Source organism: Rhineura floridana, chromosome 10, assembly GCF_030035675.1.
Source record: "Rhineura floridana isolate rRhiFlo1 chromosome 10, rRhiFlo1.hap2, whole genome shotgun sequence".
Classification (NCBI taxonomy): domain Eukaryota; kingdom Metazoa; phylum Chordata; class Lepidosauria; order Squamata; family Rhineuridae; genus Rhineura; species Rhineura floridana.
This window is the reverse complement of record NC_084489.1, coordinates 55,581,732-55,601,304: the sequence shown is the minus strand read 5'-3', so window position 1 is coordinate 55,601,304 and position 19,573 is coordinate 55,581,732. Positions and strand designations below refer to the sequence as shown.

The following is a 19,573-nucleotide window of genomic DNA, read 5'->3' as shown; positions in this document are numbered from 1 at the left end:
TGACTTCTATGTCTGTCCCCAGTCTGCAAGGAAACAGCATGGTTATTTCCTTTTTAAATAAAAAGTTGAAGACAATATAATCAAAGGAGTTTGAGGAAGTAGTAGTGGTAAAGGGGTTGTAGTTTTAAAAAGTGCCATCAATGTGCATGACATATTTGAGTGCAAATAAATCCCTGCCCTCTGACGTTCTCAGTCTAAAGTTTAACATGGAGGAAAAAGCAACATGAGGGGAGGAAGATGGGGATCAGGATTATGGGGAAGTATATGTATTCAGTTCAATTTAATGTACTCGAGGCTTAACTTTGATAGTTAATGAGAACTGGGTTTTAAATGCATATGTAGTTTTAAGGAGGGTTTTGAAAGAGGAGAGATGTGCTGTCACATAGGTGTCTGGAAGGGTATTTGAGGCTTATGGGACAGCAAGGGAGGAAAAGCTGGGGCTATTTAAAGGAGCAGGAAACCTTTCATCAGCTGAGGCTGATGGAGTTGGAAAACTGAACGTTCTAGACAAGAATATATGGGGCAGAGAGTTTGGGGTTGGGGGAGGAAGGCTATGGAGGAGTTGGAAAGTAAAGATGGGGAATTTGTGTTGCATTGGATAGGAAGCCAGTAGAGGCTTTAAGGAGGGTCATTATGTGGTCTGAATTCATAGGGAGAAGAAAGCATCTGGTGGCAGAGTTCTGGACAGAAGTGAGAAGACTTAAGGTTTGACAAGAGCAGGCAAGAGAGGAAAATATTGCAGTAGTCAAGATGAGGGTTGTTTCTCACTTCAGCTATATACATTGTAGTAGTTTTGCCTTAATTATATTATTTAGTCCAGAAAATGGTAAGAGGTGATGTTTTCTTTTTTGCAGATTCTTTCCATCATAGAGGTCCTAGTTTTAAACAATGGTCATTTAATAACTAAATGCTCAGGAAGCACAGATCCAGTAAACTTGTATGCATGGTGTGTATTTGTTTTTTAAATTTCTGTCCTGCCCTTCCTCCTGAAGGTGTCCAGGGTGGCAAACAACAAGGCAGCAAAAATAAAAATAAAATAAATAAAAACATTTAAAACCTAAGAAAACATTAAGAACATCTAAAAACATTTGGAACAAATGTTGAAAAATCATTATCAGATTACTATAAATGCATGAACTGATTTTAATAGACTGTGTAGCTAATTTTCAGCATATCAAATTTTTCTCTATTGGCTGTAAGGAAATACTGTCATGGCCACATCTACACATTTCACAAGGCATGAGAGGATTTAGGTTTGCATTAGTAGGAACAGCTGGAAAAGCAAAATGCATACAGACATTGCTTTCATCTGAATCAGTTTGCTTTCTACTGCCTGAAAATCTGAATAACTTGTATCCTATTTTTTAAAAAAGGTATTTTAAACATCTTCTTAACAAAAGTCCTCAAGTTATGCATGATCAGTTGAATCTTGACACTTCCCCCAATTTACTGGAAATTGGTTCCATCTAAAAAGCACAGGAGGGTGAATCATACAGCACAGATGCCCAATGTTGTGAAGTAACCTAAAGTTATTTAGAACTCTAATATATTTGATCTCAAACAAAAAATACCCAAGCATGTATTTTGCTTTCATTACTAAAAAGTGCTAGTGTGGTGTAGTGGTTAAGGTGCTGGACTACAACCTGGGAGACCAGGGTTCCAATCCCCACACATCCATGAAGCTCACTGGGTGACCTTGGGCCAGTCACTGCCTTTCAGCCTCAGAGGAAGGCAATGGTAAACCCCCTCTGAATACCACTTACCATGAAAACCCTACTCATAGGGTCGCCATAAGTCGGAATCGACTTGAAGGCAGTCCATTTTCCATATCTACTAAAAGGTGCTTATGCACCCATTGAGCATACAAACAAAAGTAAGCATTACATAAAAATTATGCAGGATATGAAAGTCATTTAAATGGTCCATACTTAGAACATAATGAGCCAAGCAGAGGGGGCAGATATCTGAGATAATAAGTTAATCATAAGTAAAACTTTAAAATAGCTACACATGGAGGCTGTAATTTTAAATCTGGTCAAGAATATGTTGCAAGTCATAGTCCAGTTGTAAGAGCAAAATATGCACAATTCCTAATGCTCTTGTTTGTGAAATTAATAGTTTAAAGGACATTCCGGCTGACAATAGGAAGCATCTAAATAGAAACGTTATTCCAAACTGTAATCCAAGACATTTAGCTTGGTGCTGGCCCTGCTGTTAGGCTGAGTGAGGTGGCTGCTTCAGGCAGCATTTGCTAGAGGAAAAGGAGTGGCAGTTGTTTGAGGACAGAGTTGTGTGAGCCACAGAGACTGCAGTGCACCTAATCTGCTGCTCTCAGGTGCAAAGAAAGATGGCATTATGTTACCAATGTTAAAGTAAGATTTAACGGTTGGTTTTTGTACATGGAATGGGGCACCATCTTATCCTTTGCCTGAGGCAGGAAGGTGCCTTGGACCAGCCCAAAATTAACATTAAGCCATCAAGAACATTATTGTTATTTTATTTGTTAGTCTTTGGGTGACTTACAATCAAGTTTAAAAACATACAAAATAGTTAAAAACAACCACCATAAAAATATAAAACACCAGCTTGTGTGAAGGTGGGGACTTATCAGCAACCAAGAGTGGCACTAGCTGAAGCCTTAGTTCAGCTGGATCATATTCTGTCAAACGCCTGGATGAAGAGGAAAGCTGGTGCCAATAAGATGCCAGTGTTGGTGCCAGATAGGTGTCACTTGGGAGAATATGCACAGTTAGATGGGGCCACAGTTGAAAAGCCCCCCTTTTTTGTTACCACCCTCCAAGGGTGCAATCCAATTCACACTTACCTGGGAGCAAGTTCCATTTTATTCAGTGCGGCTTAATTTTGAGTAGACATGTAAAAGATTGCACTGCAATCCTCTTTTGTAGGGACACATGGAGAAGGGCCTCAAATAACATTGATATGGTCCGAATATATTCTTCTTGGGAAAGGTAGTCATTCAGGTGTTGTGGTCCTGAGCTGTATAAGGAATTGTAGTTTAAATTCAGCACCTTGAATTGGGCCTGGAAATGTATAGGTAGCTTGTGCAGTTGTGCTAATATTGGTATTGCATGGATGTGGATATTTTACAAATATTTACTGTATGTATTATTTATTTAAATATTTATAAGCTGTACTTTCTTAAGAATTACAAGGCTGTGCACACTATACAACAAGCAAAATACCTTTTTAATAATTTGGGGCAAATACTTGAGACAACTTAATAAAATTGAGAAAACTTAGATTACACATAATAAGAATATTTCAAAGCTGCTAGTGTATTGTTATGAGTGATGGAAGTTGTAGATTCTTAATGGGAAAAATGGGATGTTCTGTGCATAGAAAAGCCTATTGTCCAAATGCTGTGTTAAGTCTATTTTTTTTGTATGCTAATTTGTTCATTTTACTCCAGGGTAAATGGAAAGTTGGTGGCATTAAAGATGATTAGACTTCAAGAGGAGGAAGGCACTCCATTTACTGCCATCAGGGAAGGTACATTTGCTTCTTTATTTATTTCTCTTGGTTTTTTCTTCTTTTCTTTTGTAATTGCAGCATGCATCTTTTAAACTTCTTGTTGATGCTGAAGAGCTTTGGGTTTCTCAAATTATATGGTTATGTTCACTGTAGGAAGAGGATTGCTACTTATAAACCAAAACCACTCTGTTGTGTGGGAGTTGACATGAAATAAAACAAATCTGTGCTTCTTTATTGCTAGCTTATATAAGAACTGGTATCAGGTGTACATGACAGTATGTATGCATTTGTGGAGGTGCAGAAATGGCAGTGGGAGTTCGCACTGAAGGTTTTATGTTAGCAGAGCGGCTTGTTCCAAAGTAGCACCCTAAATGAGGATAAATTTAATTTTGCTGCAATGCATGAATAATAGTTCATATGTTAACCAAAGTCACAGAAAAATATTGGAAAATAAACAGAAGTGTAAGCTTCAAGATACAATCTGAAGTTAAAGTTAAAAGTTAAAAATTGTACGGTCAGGGTGCTGTTACCATACTTGTCTGTAAGCACATCTCTAAAGCACTTCTCTGTTTTCGAACAGGAATGCTTGAGGGAACTTGGCTCAAATGTTGTGCTAGGGCTAGCATGGGGAACCTTTTTTGCTCCATGGGCCAGATTCTTGTCAGGATCTAGCCTTATGAGACATCTTTGACATGTGGGCAGGGCTGCCCATCTGTCAATCACCTGATGTCACAGTGACCTCAGGTGATTGGGCACTTTGAAGTCCTGACTTTGGGATTTCAGAGCACCGTGTGCAGTCCAGGCATCAGGTGCACAAGGGAGTTCCCATCTGGAAACGCCCTCCTGTACCAAATCCAGCAGGCTTTAGCTCTTTTAAGGTTAAAAATAGGTTTAAAATATGTGTGTGTGTCTCTGTGTGTGTTCAGTTCTCAATCACCATCGTTCCTTCTAAGGCTGAATTTGCAGAGTCTGATTTCTATTAGTTTAGAACCATCATAGTGCCCAGGGGCATTGGAGAGGATTAAATGGATTACTCCTTGGTCACTGCAGTTGCTTAAAGCTCCTGTCAGAAATGAGTGAAAATGGGGGAAAGTCTTAAAGGAGCCCTTTAATGAATTCAATGTGCTTGTCTTTTAGATCTCCCCACCTGGCTACTGTTTGGCACTGAGTAGCTCTAGCAAGTAAAAAGTTAATTTAAATTTTCCCCAATGCCCTCAACATGGTATCGCTCTAAACCAGGGATGCTGAACCTCTGGCTCATGGGCCAAATTTCACCCACCAGGCCTCCCCATTTGGCCTGTCAGACCATTTCTTCCAAACCACACCCACCTGCCCTGTGCCTGATGTCTGGATTGAACGAGATTATGCCATCAGATTATTGCAACATGGGTGGCCCTGTTTGACTGTCAAAGTTGGCCCACAGGGTGAGGGGAGATAGAAGATCTGGCCTGCCAGGTCAAAAATGTTCTCTGCCCCTGCTCTAAATCAATGGTATGTTAGAGGTACGGGGCTAGAATTAAAATGGCACTTGCTGTTGCAGTTCTGTATTTGCTGCTGCAGTTGTTCTGTATTGTTCTCAATGCTAAGTGGCAGAAAAAATCTTTTATGAAGATGATTGTTAAAACCCACACTCAGGGCCCAGGTAGTTGCCCAATCATGTTGGATGCTGAGATTGGGTTGGAGTTCTGTATTAGGGTTTGCAGATACTTTCATAGTCTTGGCTGACTGAAATGTAGGCTGGTACCCCACTTACATGTACGTGCACTCCTTTGGGAGAAATAGAGAGTTAACAGAAATGTAGAAATTATTTAACAAATAATAATACCTGACCAGCATTTGTGGTATTCTGTTCCTTTCCTGCAGTCTCCAGTAAAGTGTCCAGTGCAGTGTCTACTGTGACATCATGTGATCTAATTCAGTTGATGCAGACTGATGACATAGACAAAATGCTTGAGAAAATGCATCCAATGTATTCCCTTGCCCTTTGCCCCTCTTGGCTTAACACTTGCTGAGGGGGTATGTTTGGGTAGATCCAGGGTGTGGTCAATGGATTCCTGCAGATGGGAGTGGTCCCAGCTGTTTTGAAAGAGATTGAGATCTGACCACTCCTGAAAAATCCCACCCTGAACTTTTGGCTTGTAACTACTAAAGTCTGGTTGCAAATACCTGCTTTTTTTGAGCAAGGGGATTGAAAAGGTTGTGGTGCCACAGTTATAGGTACTCTTGAAATAAACTGGTTGTATCAACTTATTCCAGTGTGGGTGTCTGCAGGCTTGCTGTAGTAGAATTTGTAGTAGTAATTCAGGGTACAATCAGAGCTTGGAAAAGTTACTTTTTTGAACTATAATTCCCATCAGCCCTAGCCAGCATGTGCTGGCTGGGGCTGATGGGAGTTGTAGTTACAGGCTTATGAGTTTGGTAGAGTATTTAATGATCTCTTCACACAGAGGGTATTAGCTGCAGTGATTAACATGCAGCTGCCTCTTCGGCAAGCACTAATAATGGATACATTAACTCTCTAACTGTTGGCTGTAATGGCTAGGGCTGATGGGAATTGTGGCATTCTCCAGAAGTTAGACTACACTGGCCACCTCTGACTTACCTCATTTTAAGAGAGTATAGGACAGGGGTAGGAAATCTGTGACTATACAGATGTTACCTAGACTACAACTCCCATCATCCCTGTCATTGGTCATACTGGCTGAGGCTAATGGATGTTAGGAATCAACCATATCTGGAGGGCCACAGATTCCCCCACCTGTAGCAGAGGACAATAGACCATCTAAATTTGTGGAAAACTGTAGTATGTATAGTATTAAACCATCTGAAAATATTTCAATAAATTTTTAATAATGGGTGATGCCCTACTTCTCAAGGTGGATAAATCCACCTTCTATATCTCTTTTTCGGTTCTGGATTTTTATTTTTGTGTCTTGTAGCTTTATAATTTTGATTTATGTATGTATTTTGTATGACTAAAAAAAGTACCTTAAACCACACACAGAGATCCTTTTAGTGTTTTGAAATGGATTGCATTTCACCCTGAAAGGTCCCATCACAACATGGCCGTGCTTCCAGATACTTTTAAATTTACTGTATTTAAACAAGTGAATTACATAACTGAATTTGTAACTTATAAATAATTTTATATAAGGATACTTGAAACAGATCAGCCCCTCAACCTAGAATTGTGAAAATACACATTGGAGTATCCATAGAGCATTGTATTTTTGAGGTAGAACTGTTACAAAAACTTCTAATAAGGGTTTCAAGTTACCTCACTGTGAAATAGATGTTGCATTATAACAATGGTGGTGCTGAGACCTCATTTCAAAAAGATTATACAATTTTGCTTTGTTGTTGTTATTACACTTATTCCTGCCCAGAGTGGAACCCAGGGCAGCAAACACAAAAGTGATAAAACAGTACAATTAAAAATAAAACTCTAGATTTCAGACCATGGTATCTGCAATGAAAGTATTAATTTAAAAAACATTAAAACATAGCCATATATATTGAGGCCAGTTAACCCTAACAAGCTAAAATCTAGGCTACATTAACTTAATTCCTGTCTTTGAAATGAGCATAATAAGAAAATAATATATTCATGACATATTAAGTCTAAGCTATGAAGCAATGCATTTAAATCAGTGGTTCCAAAACTTTTTTCCTTCCACAGCCCTTTTGAAAATTGTTGATGGTCTTGGTGATTAATGATTTTTCTGCCTGCTGTAGCAATTGTAATGTGCTGTGCTAGATGCAGCATGATTTTTAATTGCATTTATACTGCTTCTTTTATTTCTTGTATTTTATTGTATTATAATTTGCATTCTATAGAAGAATTCAAATTGTAATACAGTGAAAGGTTGTTATAACGTGTCTCGCTGTATTGCGGATTTGGAGATACCATGGTTATGACTATATCCCCCAAGTAAAATATATAGTACAGCAGGTCACACATCTTTTAACTCACAAGATAAAAAAAAAAGCAGTAGGTTCCCATCCTTCCAAACAACTTTCCTCACTTCAGTTCTTGTCTAGGAACCAGTACTGTACTTGCTGGCTTTAACCTTTAAGAGTGAGCCTGAGTTGAAATGCACCCCCCCCCCCGGTCAGTGTTCTTTTGATTTTTCTCCTGATATTGCTCCCCTTTCCCAACCTTTTTTCTTCCTGGCAGCATTTTTTTAGTTAATCACTCAAGTTTTTGACCTAGCTTTGGTTCTTTCTCAAGCACTTTTGTTATTGTCTGTGGCGTTTAATTTGTTAACTTATTCTTCCTTCAGTGTTGCGCTTCCCATTTCTTCCCCTCCCATTCCGTCTCTCAGCTGTGGCAGTGGTGGTTTCGCCTCAGTGGCAACAGTTTCCTTTTTTCAAGCATTTCTCTCTTCTTTTTTCCTCCAGCACCCTATATCTGTTCCCAATTTCCTCTTTCTTCTCCTTGTTACTGTTTTTATTAATTATGGTTGCTTCTGCTGCTTCTGCCCTGATCATCTTGTCTGTTTTATTTTAAAAAATCATTCTAAGGCCTTCCCTAGTCCCCTGACCCCCATGTTATAATAAGCTGTCACTGTAAAATAAAATACAGCAATAGAAATGAAAGAAGCAATACAAATACAACTATAAATCACTATGGATATTTAATGTGGATGTGCCATGGACCACCTGAATGAAGCTTGAGAACCACTGTTGGTCCATGGAGCACAGTTTGGGAACCCCTAACTTAAACAAAATAGATTTTAAGGAGCTTATAATTAGAGCCATAAATAATTGATCGTACTAAGATTTCCATGCATAGTGTGAGAATGTAAATCACAAATGTAAATCACAAACATTGCCTAGAAAATTTTTAAATGCCTCATTTTTGTTCATTTTGCAGACTTCAGATTCTATTTGCCATGTTCTCTCCAAGTTTGTTGCAAGCTGTCCAACTCTGTTAGTGTCCTCTTTCCTTCAGTTCAAAACAACAGATGATGATGGCATACCCGATTTAATTTGTGTTTGCTCTGCCATTTGCGAAGCAGGCGATGGCAGCCTGATTTGGAGATGTAAAGGATAGCATGGGTGAGGGAGCTGAAAACCCCTGGGGTTGGAGTATCTTAAGGAACACAACAATGCCTGTATGTTAATTATTTTCTCTTGACACCTTGCTCTGCTTGCCTTCATCTTTGGAGATAAGGTGGGTAGCCACAGTAGAGGGGGCCTCTACTGTGGTGGGTTCTAATATCTAGAATGTTCCCCTTCATTTGCATGTGTACACAATATTGATATCTAGGCACCAGTTAAAAAGTTTATCAAAGCCTTGTTCTTTATGGGTTTTGAGTTGTGTAGTAGTTTTATTCTGTTGAACTCTTGTGTTAAAGAAAGTTTGTGAACTGCCTTGAAGACCTTTGTTAAGCAAAAGGCAGGTTAGCGTTTTGTAGTGACTCATCCAGCTAGCTTCCAGTTGAGGGGAAATGGTTATTGGTCAATACACTGTAGGAAGGCCAACACACAACGCAGACACACTGTTGCTCCTAAACTCACACCAGTCGGGTTCCTGCTAGCTTTTAAAAGTAAAATCTGTTTTACTCACCCACTCATTTTAAAGCTAGTTAAACATTTTATAATAAGCTAGTTAGAGTGGAAGCATCCATAAAGTGTATTGCACTTTGACCCTAGTTTAATCAATACTGAATCCCTCTTTTTGCAACTTTTGTTCTCTCCCTACCCCTTGATGTATGTGAACCTTCTTTCCCCTCCCCCTCCCAAACTGCTTCTTTTCCCAAGGGCTTTTGAAGGCAATCTCAAATCTTACTTCAGTTATATCAGGCAGTGATTCTAAAATCTTTTGAAGTGAGACTTGTCTGTACTTTGACTTTCAGCACTTACTTGTAAACTGACTCCACCTATTGAGCTCTGCTTTCTCCCTCCACAACATAAATTGCAAGATATGGCATTAATAGTTCAATAACGAACAAGTTCTTAAAGTTGAATAGTTCTTATAATGAGTAGCTGGAATAGAAACTATTCAGGGACAGGGGAAGATTGATGGAGCTGGTCTTTCAGCAGAGCTGATGGAATCGCCCTGCTTCCCATATCTCCCATAGCTGCAGTTTACTTGAATGGCAACTCCCCCCACCCTCACTTCCCCAAGGAGTACTGCAAGAATTGCAAAGCAGATCGGTTAGAGCAGGAATTGCTTAACTTTTGCCTTTGCATTGCTTTTGGCATATTAAGTAGTTCAGTCCTTTTGCCTTCTACATTTATTCTGTAACTTAACATGTTCTTTGGCACTGAATATTGCTAAAGTATAAGTAACCTCCAGAACATACATTTAGTTATAATAGCATAGTCCTATTTGAGTGTTAATGATTCCTAAAATTTATGGGGATAACAAACTTCAAAAGCACAAAAAATAGTATCTTAATACTGTTTTTGGAATAATTGCATGAATTTGATTAATCCAAACTTGGATTTTGTTTCCTGTAACTGAGCACTCAATTCTTGCTGTATTTCTGAGAGGTTGCTATGAAGGTTGGTACTTGTTGCTGTGTTTAATATGCTGTGACCTTACTGTTGAACTGCCTTTACATGAAAAAGACAAGCTTTTGAAGGTGTCATAAGAATGGTATTCGAGCTTTGATTTGATGATAAAATGTGCAGCGCAGAAGTGAGAAATGCTTTTTAAGAGCAACTTGTAGGTTTTCTCTAAATCTAAGGGTTTGGGGGGGATTTTTGCCTAAGTATCTTTCTATAGTTTCTTTCATTATTTTTGCAAGATTACATGATATTAAGACTCAGCAGAACTTAGTGCTTCTGATCCTTTTAAAAGGGAGAAGGAAAAAATTATATGGCAAGAAAATAACCTTGTAACTGAAGGCGTTCTGAAATGCTGCTCTAAAACCCTTGATTTTGTGGCTGGAATAATTATACTAACATAAAATTGTATAATATTTTATTCATTTACTGTTGGCAGAATTTGTATTTTTTTTTAAAAAAACTTGTCAGGTACTGAGGTTAGTTTATTGTAATAGTGACGGAAGAAGAATAGGTGTTTTATGGGCAAGAAGTAAGAACACTGTACAGTAAAAGTATAAGTTTTTGATCATTGGTGGTCATTTTTATGTAGCATTCGACTGAAATATGCATCACTTCTAATGTTCACAAATCTGAAGTCTTTTGCTTAGCCTTTTGTTAAAATGAATTCTCTCAAATGTATGTGATGTATTAGTGTTTTATTAAGATTATATCAGTAGTCCCAGAACTGAGTCTAAGCTATTAGTCAACATGGTTTTGCCTTAAAAAAATACTGCTACTTTAAGGGGAAAAAACTGCTCTGTTTGAATAAGTAGCTTCTAGGTATCATTAATTTTCTTAAATCATCATTGCCTGCTCTGGCTGTAAACTTGGGACATTGATGCATTCCTTTAGATTTTTTTATCACTCCATCACTAGTCTATCTTTCTTGGAGAGCCAGCTGTTTCTAAACTAAAACCTGGAATGTTTTGCCATCTATTTGATTTCTTTAAACCTAACATTCAACAAATTGCTGTGAAGGTGAGAGTTCTGTGAGCATCTTAGTATTGTGATAGAAGCATGAACACATTTCAGTGTTCTGGAAATATGAAAATTACAAAATTGTGTTTTTAAATTTATATAGATAGGCAAATACTCAGTCTATGTAGTCACATACAGCTGTTCAGGCATGTTGTCCATTATCTTTTATGAAGCACAGCAGCCAAATACCGTGGAGACAAAAATGTAGAGAGCAAGAAGCAACTGTCATTGGAATATTTGTTTGCCTTTCTGTCAAAATCTTGTTTTAACATACCTCTATTAATAGGTGAATTAAAGCACTAAGATGTTTAACACTGTTCTATTAGACTTTCAGTATAGATTTAGATCATTTTTCCATATGTTAATTTGTGACTTTCAGTGAAACGTTGAGCCATTGGAGCCGAGCTAGATGTTGACATTCAAGACATGTGATCCGAATCTCTGTTCTCCTTCATGGTACTTGCATATTTTCCCATGTGGAGCGAACAGCAGCTTGGTGGTATGTGTGTAGATTCAGACTGGGGAATGACACAGGAAAAAAAGGCTTCAGCACCTCCTTCCTCTGTGCCATTTGCCCAAACCTCAAGCCAGTCATGAAGAACTGGTAATTAGTGTTGTAAGGAGATCCTGATCATGGATCTTTCATATTGCATCTAGTTTGACCCTTGGAGCAGCACTGAACCTGTTGGGATTTGAATGGCAGCTATTGTCTTAAGTCCAGGATGGGGAATCTGTGGCTCTCCAGATGTTGGACAGAGCAACATGGGCTTTTAAGGAGTCTCTAATATAACCCAAGATGTGTTAACAGTTCAGTCCGACTCAGGTAACCTCATCCAAATCACCATAATTCACCTCATGATTCAGAAAGCACATAGAGTCGATGCATACCTCTATGAAGCATATACATAAGCTTCATTGCAGAGATTTGAGAGAGATGAATTTTTTAATGAGTAGGTAACTGCTAGAGAATATCTATTTCATTATTATTGTTCAGATGAGATTCACTTCACCCACCCTTTGTCCCATTGGACAGGTAGTTAAATAATGTTATGTTTGTGTCGGTAAATGGAGAGGTATAAAGATCTCTGAAACATGTAATTATAAGCACAGAGAAAACAAGACTTTAAAATAATAGGTAAATCCCCACCCCAAATATGAAATGAGGTCTGTCATTAGAAAAGAAGTTAAGACTGCTTACCCCATAGCAGAAAAAAAAGGGAGAAGCTAAAAAACGGGAAAACCAAAGCCACTTTTTCTCACTGTGTTGCCAACTATGTTTTGTCCATATAAACCAGAATATGTTAATTTAATTTTAGACTAGTAGCAAATGTCCCCTTTCTGGGCAAGGTTTTTGAAAGGATGGTTGCCATCCAGATCCAGGTACTCTTCTATCGATTTCAGTCAGGATTCAGGCCTGGTTTTGGCATGGAGACTGCCTTGGTTGCTCTGTACAGTGACCTGTGTTGGTAGAGCCAGAGGAAGTGTTTTTGATACCATCTGAGTTGGGTATTGGGGGTACCACATTGAAGTGATTCTGCACCTTTTTGGATGGCCAGCACCAGAAAGTGGTTGTTGGGGAGCACTGCTTGGTTCCTTGGGTTTTCCAGAATGGGGTCCCACAGGGGTTGATTCTGTCCCCCGTGTTGCTTAACGTGTACAGGAAACCACTATGTGGGGGTCATACGGAGTTTTGGAATGCGTTTCTCCTTTTCGTCTTCTGCAGGTAAGGCACTGGATGTGCCGAATCAGTGCTTCGTTGCAATAATGGACTGGATGAGGGCCAATAAACTGAAGCTTAATCCATACACAACTGAGATGCTGTTGGTGGTTGGTTCCTCTAATAGGCTAAGTGATGTGTGGCCTGGTCTGGATGGGGTCACACTGTCTCTGAAGGAGTGGATTCATAATTTGCGGGTTGTCCTGGATCCATTACTATCACTTGAGGCACAGGTGGCCTCAGTGGTGTGTAGTGCCTTTTATCAGCTTAGTTTGCTGACCCAAATGTGACTCTGTCTGCCAGAGCAGGCTACTGGCAACATGTTACTCTACTGTTGAGAGAGCTGCACTGGTTACAAATCTGCTATTGGGTCAAGTTCAAGGTCTTTGTGTTAATTCACAAATTATCAAATTATTTGGACCCAAAGCACCTTAAAGACTGTGTGATTCCTTACTCTCTGCCTCGATCACTGAGGGCTTCTCATAGGGCACTGTTGATGGTCCCACATGCCCCTGAGGTTAAGTTGTCCTTTACCAGGGGCTAAGCCTTGTGCGTGCTGGCTCTGCCCTGTAGAACTCCTTGCCAAAAGAAGTCATCCCTGCTTGTTTCTAGATGTCTTCTAAAAATTATTTAGACAGGCTTTTCAAATCTGAAATTCTTTGCCAACCAGCTCTTACTGATCTGATTGATGTTTTTCCTGTAATACTGTATTTTAGTTGGTATACCACCTTGTGATTTTATATGAAAATGCATTTTATAAATATTTTCAATAAAATAATAAAAAATTGCTGAAATTGTATGACACTGGAATAAACAAGAATATTTTATGCTATACAAACATGCATCTAGACAAACAATAAAAGCATTTATCCTAGTGTTAGACTCTTGCATCATATGCTAGAATGCTTGCTCAGAGCTCTTTGGGAATTGAATTAAAACAAAGCCATCTGTTTATGTTTACATTTGCTGCAAGGACAAAAACGCCATGTCAAATTAGCATTACATAACGAGTTTGCTAATGGTAGGTGTGTGCTGTTTTTAAACTTTGTTAAAAATAATATATCCAGTAATAGCATATTTTCCATGGCATAGCTGTGCTTATTAATTTGGTTTCTGTACTGCTTGTGCTTTATAGTTTATTTTTGTCTTGGTTTGTTAAACATTTGAGATTTTTATGTGATGGAAAATATCTACTTCCAGCAGCTACTTCTGACACACAACTATACTAATGCTAATACAGCTCCTTGGCAGCTTTAAAATTGAATGGGTTTGCCTTTCGGCTGTCTTGTATTGAAGTCTCTAGGTTGGTTTCTAAATGAGGATACTATTGGCATGTTGGTTTTGGGATAGTTAAATGTTCTGGGATAGTCATATGTTTTGGTTCTCTTCAGAGTGTGGGCAAAAGTTAGGCAGGAAAGTTATTATAAAAATATCAATCTTAAAGCACTCTGATATGTAAATTAGAGTTGTGTTTGTTTTTAATGAGTAATTGAGATTTTTTGTTATCTGTCGGACTTGGGTATTTTATTTTAATTTTTTTTTTTACTTTTAAAAATACTTATCCTGCTCTTCATCTGTTCGGATAAAAACACATAAAACAAAACAAATTATAATGCACATAAATAAAACCTCTAAAAATTACCTCATGAAATGATGGGAGCAGATATAAACAGAACACCATTATAGATTTTGGTTATCTTTAGTTTGCATTGGTTGCTATCATGAGCCACTATACGGATACAATATGATAACTAAGGGGCTTAACTCTTAATAAGGAAATCCCTGGTTTTAATATCTTGCCTTTACATGAACTCAGTAGGTGGCCCTAGATGAATAGTTTCCTTCTCACAGCCTGAATGCCCCTCCCCCACCAGAGTATGTCAATAACATGCATAAATGTTGTTATAAGGAAAACAGTAAGATGATGAAAATTCAAAAGTGTATGTAAATGCATACAGAACACAGCCACTGATGAATATGACAAGGACTTGTCAGTAGACTAGGGTGACTCTAACAGAGGCAGTAAACTTTTGAATACCAGTTGCTGGAATGCAAGGGGTGGAGAATAGGGGCCTGTTAAGACATTCTCCCGGCCAAACAACCAATCCAAGTAAATATCTTATTACATGCATTAATACACATAGATACAGTGCCAGCATGCATAGTGTCCTGTGCACATAGTAAGCACATTGACACAAAATAGGAACTATGGCTACTACTTCAATGAGTATAGCCAAACAAAAGTTCTTCACTCCTTATTCTTTGTTCCCTGCCTACCCATGTTCATGCCTGGAATGCTCTGTAATAGTACACAGAAGGTACATGCAGTAGGGTCCCACTCATACGGCAGGTTATGTTCCAGGCCCCCGCTGAAAAGTGAAAACTGCCAGAAATTGGGGCCCTACTGTATTCCAGCCACCGTGCTCCAGCTGACAGCGATCAGCTATAGCGCAGGGAGCTCACTTGCACTGAAGCTGATTGCTGTCAGCTGGAGCGCGGCGATTAGAGCTCCCCGTGCTACAGCTGATTGCCCTGCTGGCACCTCCGTATTAGCAGAATGCCAAAAACCGGGGCCCTACTGTACATCTTCCTGACTTTTCTAGCTTAATACACATGTGCTAAAGACGGGTAAGGAAACTGCAGAGAAGTTGAATGAATTTTTTCCATCTGTCTTCACAGCGGAAGATATAGGGCAGATCCTTGTGCCTGAACTAACCTTTGCAGGAAGGGAGTCAGTGGAATTGAGGCAGATAGTTCTGACGACATATGAGCTTCTAAAACTAATAGACAAAATAAAAACTGACAATTAACTAGGTCCAGATGGCATCCACTTGAACGTTCTCAACATATTCAAATGTGAAATATTTTTATTTATTATTTATTTATTATTTAATTTGTATCCCGCCCTTCCTCCCAGCAGGAGCCCAGGGCGGCAAACAAAGTGCTAAAAACACATCAAAACACCATAAAAACAGAACTTAAAATACATTAAAACAAAACAGCATTAAAAACATTAAAAAACAACTTTAAAAAATGATTAAAATTTTTATTAAAAAACATTAAGCAATTCTAACACAGACGCAGACTGGGATAGGTCTCAACCTAAAAGTCTTGTTGAAAGAGGAAAGTCTTCAAAAGGCACCAAAAAGATAGCAGAGATGGTGCCTGCCTAATATTCAAAGGGAGGGAATTCCACAGGGTAGGTGCTGCCACACTAAAGGTCCGTTTGCTATATCGTGCAGAACGAACCTCCTGATAAGATGGTATCTGCAGGAGGTCCTCACCTGCAGAGCGCAGTGATCTACTGGGTATATAAGGGGTAAGGTGGTCTTTCAGGTATCCTGGTCCCGAGCTGTATAGGGCTTTGTACACCAAAACTACAACCTTGAACTTAGCCCGGTAGCAAATGGGCAGCCAGTGCAATTCTTTCAGCAGCGTGGTGACATGTTGGCGATACCCTGCCCCAGTGAGCAGTCTCGCCGCCGCATTTTGCACCAGCTGCAACTTCCGGACCAACCTCAAGGGCAGCCCCACATAGAGCACATTACAATAATCCAGCCTGGAGGTTACCAGTGCGTGGACAACAGTGGTCAGGCTATCCTGGTCCAGAAACGGCCGCAGCTGTCTCACCAGCCAAAGCTGGTAAAAGGCACTCCTAGCCACTGAGGTCACCTGGGCTTCTAGGGACAAAGATGGATCCAGGAGCACCCGCAGGCTATGGACCGGCTCTTTGAGAGGGAGTACGACACCATCCGAAGCAGGCAACTGACCAATTATCTGAACTCGGGAACCACCAACCCACAGCACCTCTGTCTTGCTAGGATTCAGACTGTTTATTGGCCCTCATCAAGCCCACCACCGAGTCCAGAAAGCGGTCCAGGGCTTGCACGGCCTTTCCCGATTAAGATGTTACGGAGAAATAGAGCTGGGTATTATGAGCATACTGCTGACACCTCACCCCAAAGTTCCTGATGACTGCTCCCAAGGGCTTCATATAGATGTTAAACAGCATGGGGGACAAGATGGTACCCTGTGGCACCTCACAGCATAGCTGCCAGGGAGCCGAAAGACAGTCACCCAATCCTACTCTCTGAGAGCAACCCTGAAGATAGTATCGAAACCACTGTAAAACAGTGCCTCCAATACCCATCTCACCAAGTTGGCCCAGAAGGATACCATGGTCAATGGTATCAAAAGCCGCTGAGAGATCAAGTAAGAATAACAGGGTCGTACTCCCCCTGTCCTCTCGATAAAGGTCATCCATCAGGGCGACCAAGGCCGATTCAGTCCCATAACCAGGCCTGAACCCAGACTGGGATGGGTCAAGATAATCTGTTTCATCCAAGAGTACTTGCAGTTGCTTTGCCACAACCCTCTCAATCACCTTCCCTAAGAAGGGGGTATTTGCAACCGGTCGGTAGTTGTCACAAACCAATAGGTCCAGGGTGGGCTTTTTCAGGAGTGGTCGGATCACCGCCTCTTTCAAGGCGTCTGAAACCACTCCCTCCCGGAATGATGTGTTGACCACAACCTGGATCCACTTGGTCAGACCCCCTCGGCAAGCTTTAATAAGCCAAGAAGGGCAAGGGTGGAGAGGACACGTTGCTGGCCGCATCATCGCAAGCACCTTGTCTACCTCATCAGGCCGCATCAACTGAAACCGTTCCCAAGAAGTTGCAGCAGACGTTGCACTGGACACCTCATTGGGGACTACAGTAGATGTGGGTGGGGCATCAAGACTGCTATGGAGGTGAGCAACTTTAGTGTCAAAGTGCGTTGCGAACAATTCACAGTGGGCCTCCAAAGGGTCTAAGACTCCATTTCCTGGAGTTGATGTCAAGAGACCCCTCACAATACGGAAAAGCTCCACTGGACAGCTATTTGAGGATGCGATGGAGGCAGATAAGTGGGCCTTCTTCGCTGTCCTCACTGCCACACTGTAGGCACGGTTATGATGTTTTGCTCGTGCCTGATCAGCCTCACAGCACGTCTTTCACCACTTGTGCTCTAGCCGTCGTCCAGCCTGTTTCATTGCCCTTGGCTCACTGGTGTACTAAGGTGCAAACCAGGCTCCATAGTGCCAGAGAGGGCACTCGGGAGCAACTGTGTTGAGAGCCCGACGCAACTTGCTGTTCTACAGTGTGACAAGGGCTTCAGCAGGGTCACCTGCTCTATCTACTGGGAACCCCCCAGGGCATTCAGGAATCCTGTGGGTTCCATTAGGCTCTGGGGGGGGAAACAACTTAATCTGTCCACCACCCCTGCAAGGAAGGATTGGAGCCATAAGTTTTAACTTCACCAGGAAGTGATCTGATCATGACAGTGGGGTGACATATACCCCCCTATCTCCAGACCACCCCTTCCTCTATCTGGAGCAAAAACCAAGTTGCAGGTGTGCCCTGCCATGTGTTGGGCCAATAACAACTTGAGACAGCTCCATGGTCGTCATGGAGGCCATGAAGTTCCAACACGAGAGGCAGCCTCAGCATGGACATTGAAATCACCCAGCGCTATCGTTCTGGGCTCCTCCAACACCACAGCAGAGATGACCACCAGCTTGGTCAGAGAAGCTGCCGGGCAGCAGGGTGGACGGTACACCAGCAGCAACCCTAGTTTACTGTCTCCTCATCCCAATGCCAGGTTCAAGCCCTCACAGCCTGCTCCAAGACAGAGTGGTTTCCTGGTGACAGAGATGGAAGTTCTGTAGACCACAGCAACTCCTCTCCTCCGTCCCTGCAGCCTGTGCTGGTGCTGCACCGAGTATCCAGGTGGGCAAAGTTGGGTCAGATCAACTCCTCCCAGCTCACCCACCCATTTCTCGATAATGCACACCAAATCGGCACCTTCATCCACAATCAAATCATGGATGAGAGTGGTCTTATTATGTACTGATCTTGTGTTAAACAACAACACACACAGGCCAGTGGGCACAGCAGATGAGCAATGAGGGACCCATTCATGAGAGGAGTGGTAGCACATCCCCACATCCCCATGCTATATTTTCCTCTGCCCGTTATCACTGAAATTGGGGTGGCATCACCCATGTTCTTCTGTATTAAGACTCCTCCTAAACACCTAATATGGGCCCAACACGAGCCCACCAACAAAGCCCGCTGGAGCAAATTAACCCAGTAGGCCTCTGCGAGGATTGGAAACAGTCACATCCATTCAAATAGCTGATATTTTCTTCAAAAATATGTGACGTCCCCCAGATCAGCGTCTATACTTGAGGACTGGAAAGTGGCCAGTGGTAACACTAATTTTTTAAAAAGAGATCCAGGGAGGTTCCTGAAAATTAGCATAACGTCTTATTACCTTCATTGACATACATAGGTACAGTGCCAGAATGCATAGTGTCCAGGAAAACTGGAGGAAAGTAATATTAAAGATAAAATAACCAAGTATATAGAAGAACAAGCCTTGCTGAAGTAGAACCAGCGTGGCTTCTGCAAGGTAACTCCTCTCACTAACCTATTAGAATTTTTTGAGAGTTTCAACAAGCATATAGTTAGAGGTGATCTGATTGAAACAAGGTGCTTGGATTTCCAAAAAGCTTTTGACAAGGTACTATACCAAATCACCAAAAACGTCTGAGTAAGTTTAGCAGTCATGGAATAAGAGGAAAGGTTCTCTTGTGGATCAGGAACTGGCTATGAAACAGGAAGCAGAGATTAGGAATAAATGGACAGTTCTTCCAGTGGAGGGCTGTAGAAAGTGGAGTCTCCCAAGGGTTGACATTGGGACCTGTGCTTTTTAACTTGTTCTTAAGCAATTTTGTGGTGAGCAATATGGTGGCGAAGTTAGCTGAGATACTGAATTGTTCAGGGT

At 40.8% G+C, this 19,573-nt stretch overlaps 1 protein-coding gene across 12 annotated transcripts in view; it reads left to right on the top strand.

Moving 5' to 3' along the window:
• CDK14 (cyclin dependent kinase 14) overlaps positions 1 to 19,573 on the top strand; it is a 571,841-nt gene that overhangs the window by 143,716 nt on the left and 408,552 nt on the right. For all 12 annotated transcript variants that reach the window (XM_061586439.1, XM_061586434.1, XM_061586445.1 and 9 more), the window contains one exon: positions 3,431 to 3,510. In XM_061586439.1, coding sequence (XP_061442423.1) covers positions 3,431 to 3,510 — 80 coding nt within the window. The remainder of the gene's footprint in view (positions 1 to 3,430; positions 3,511 to 19,573) is intronic.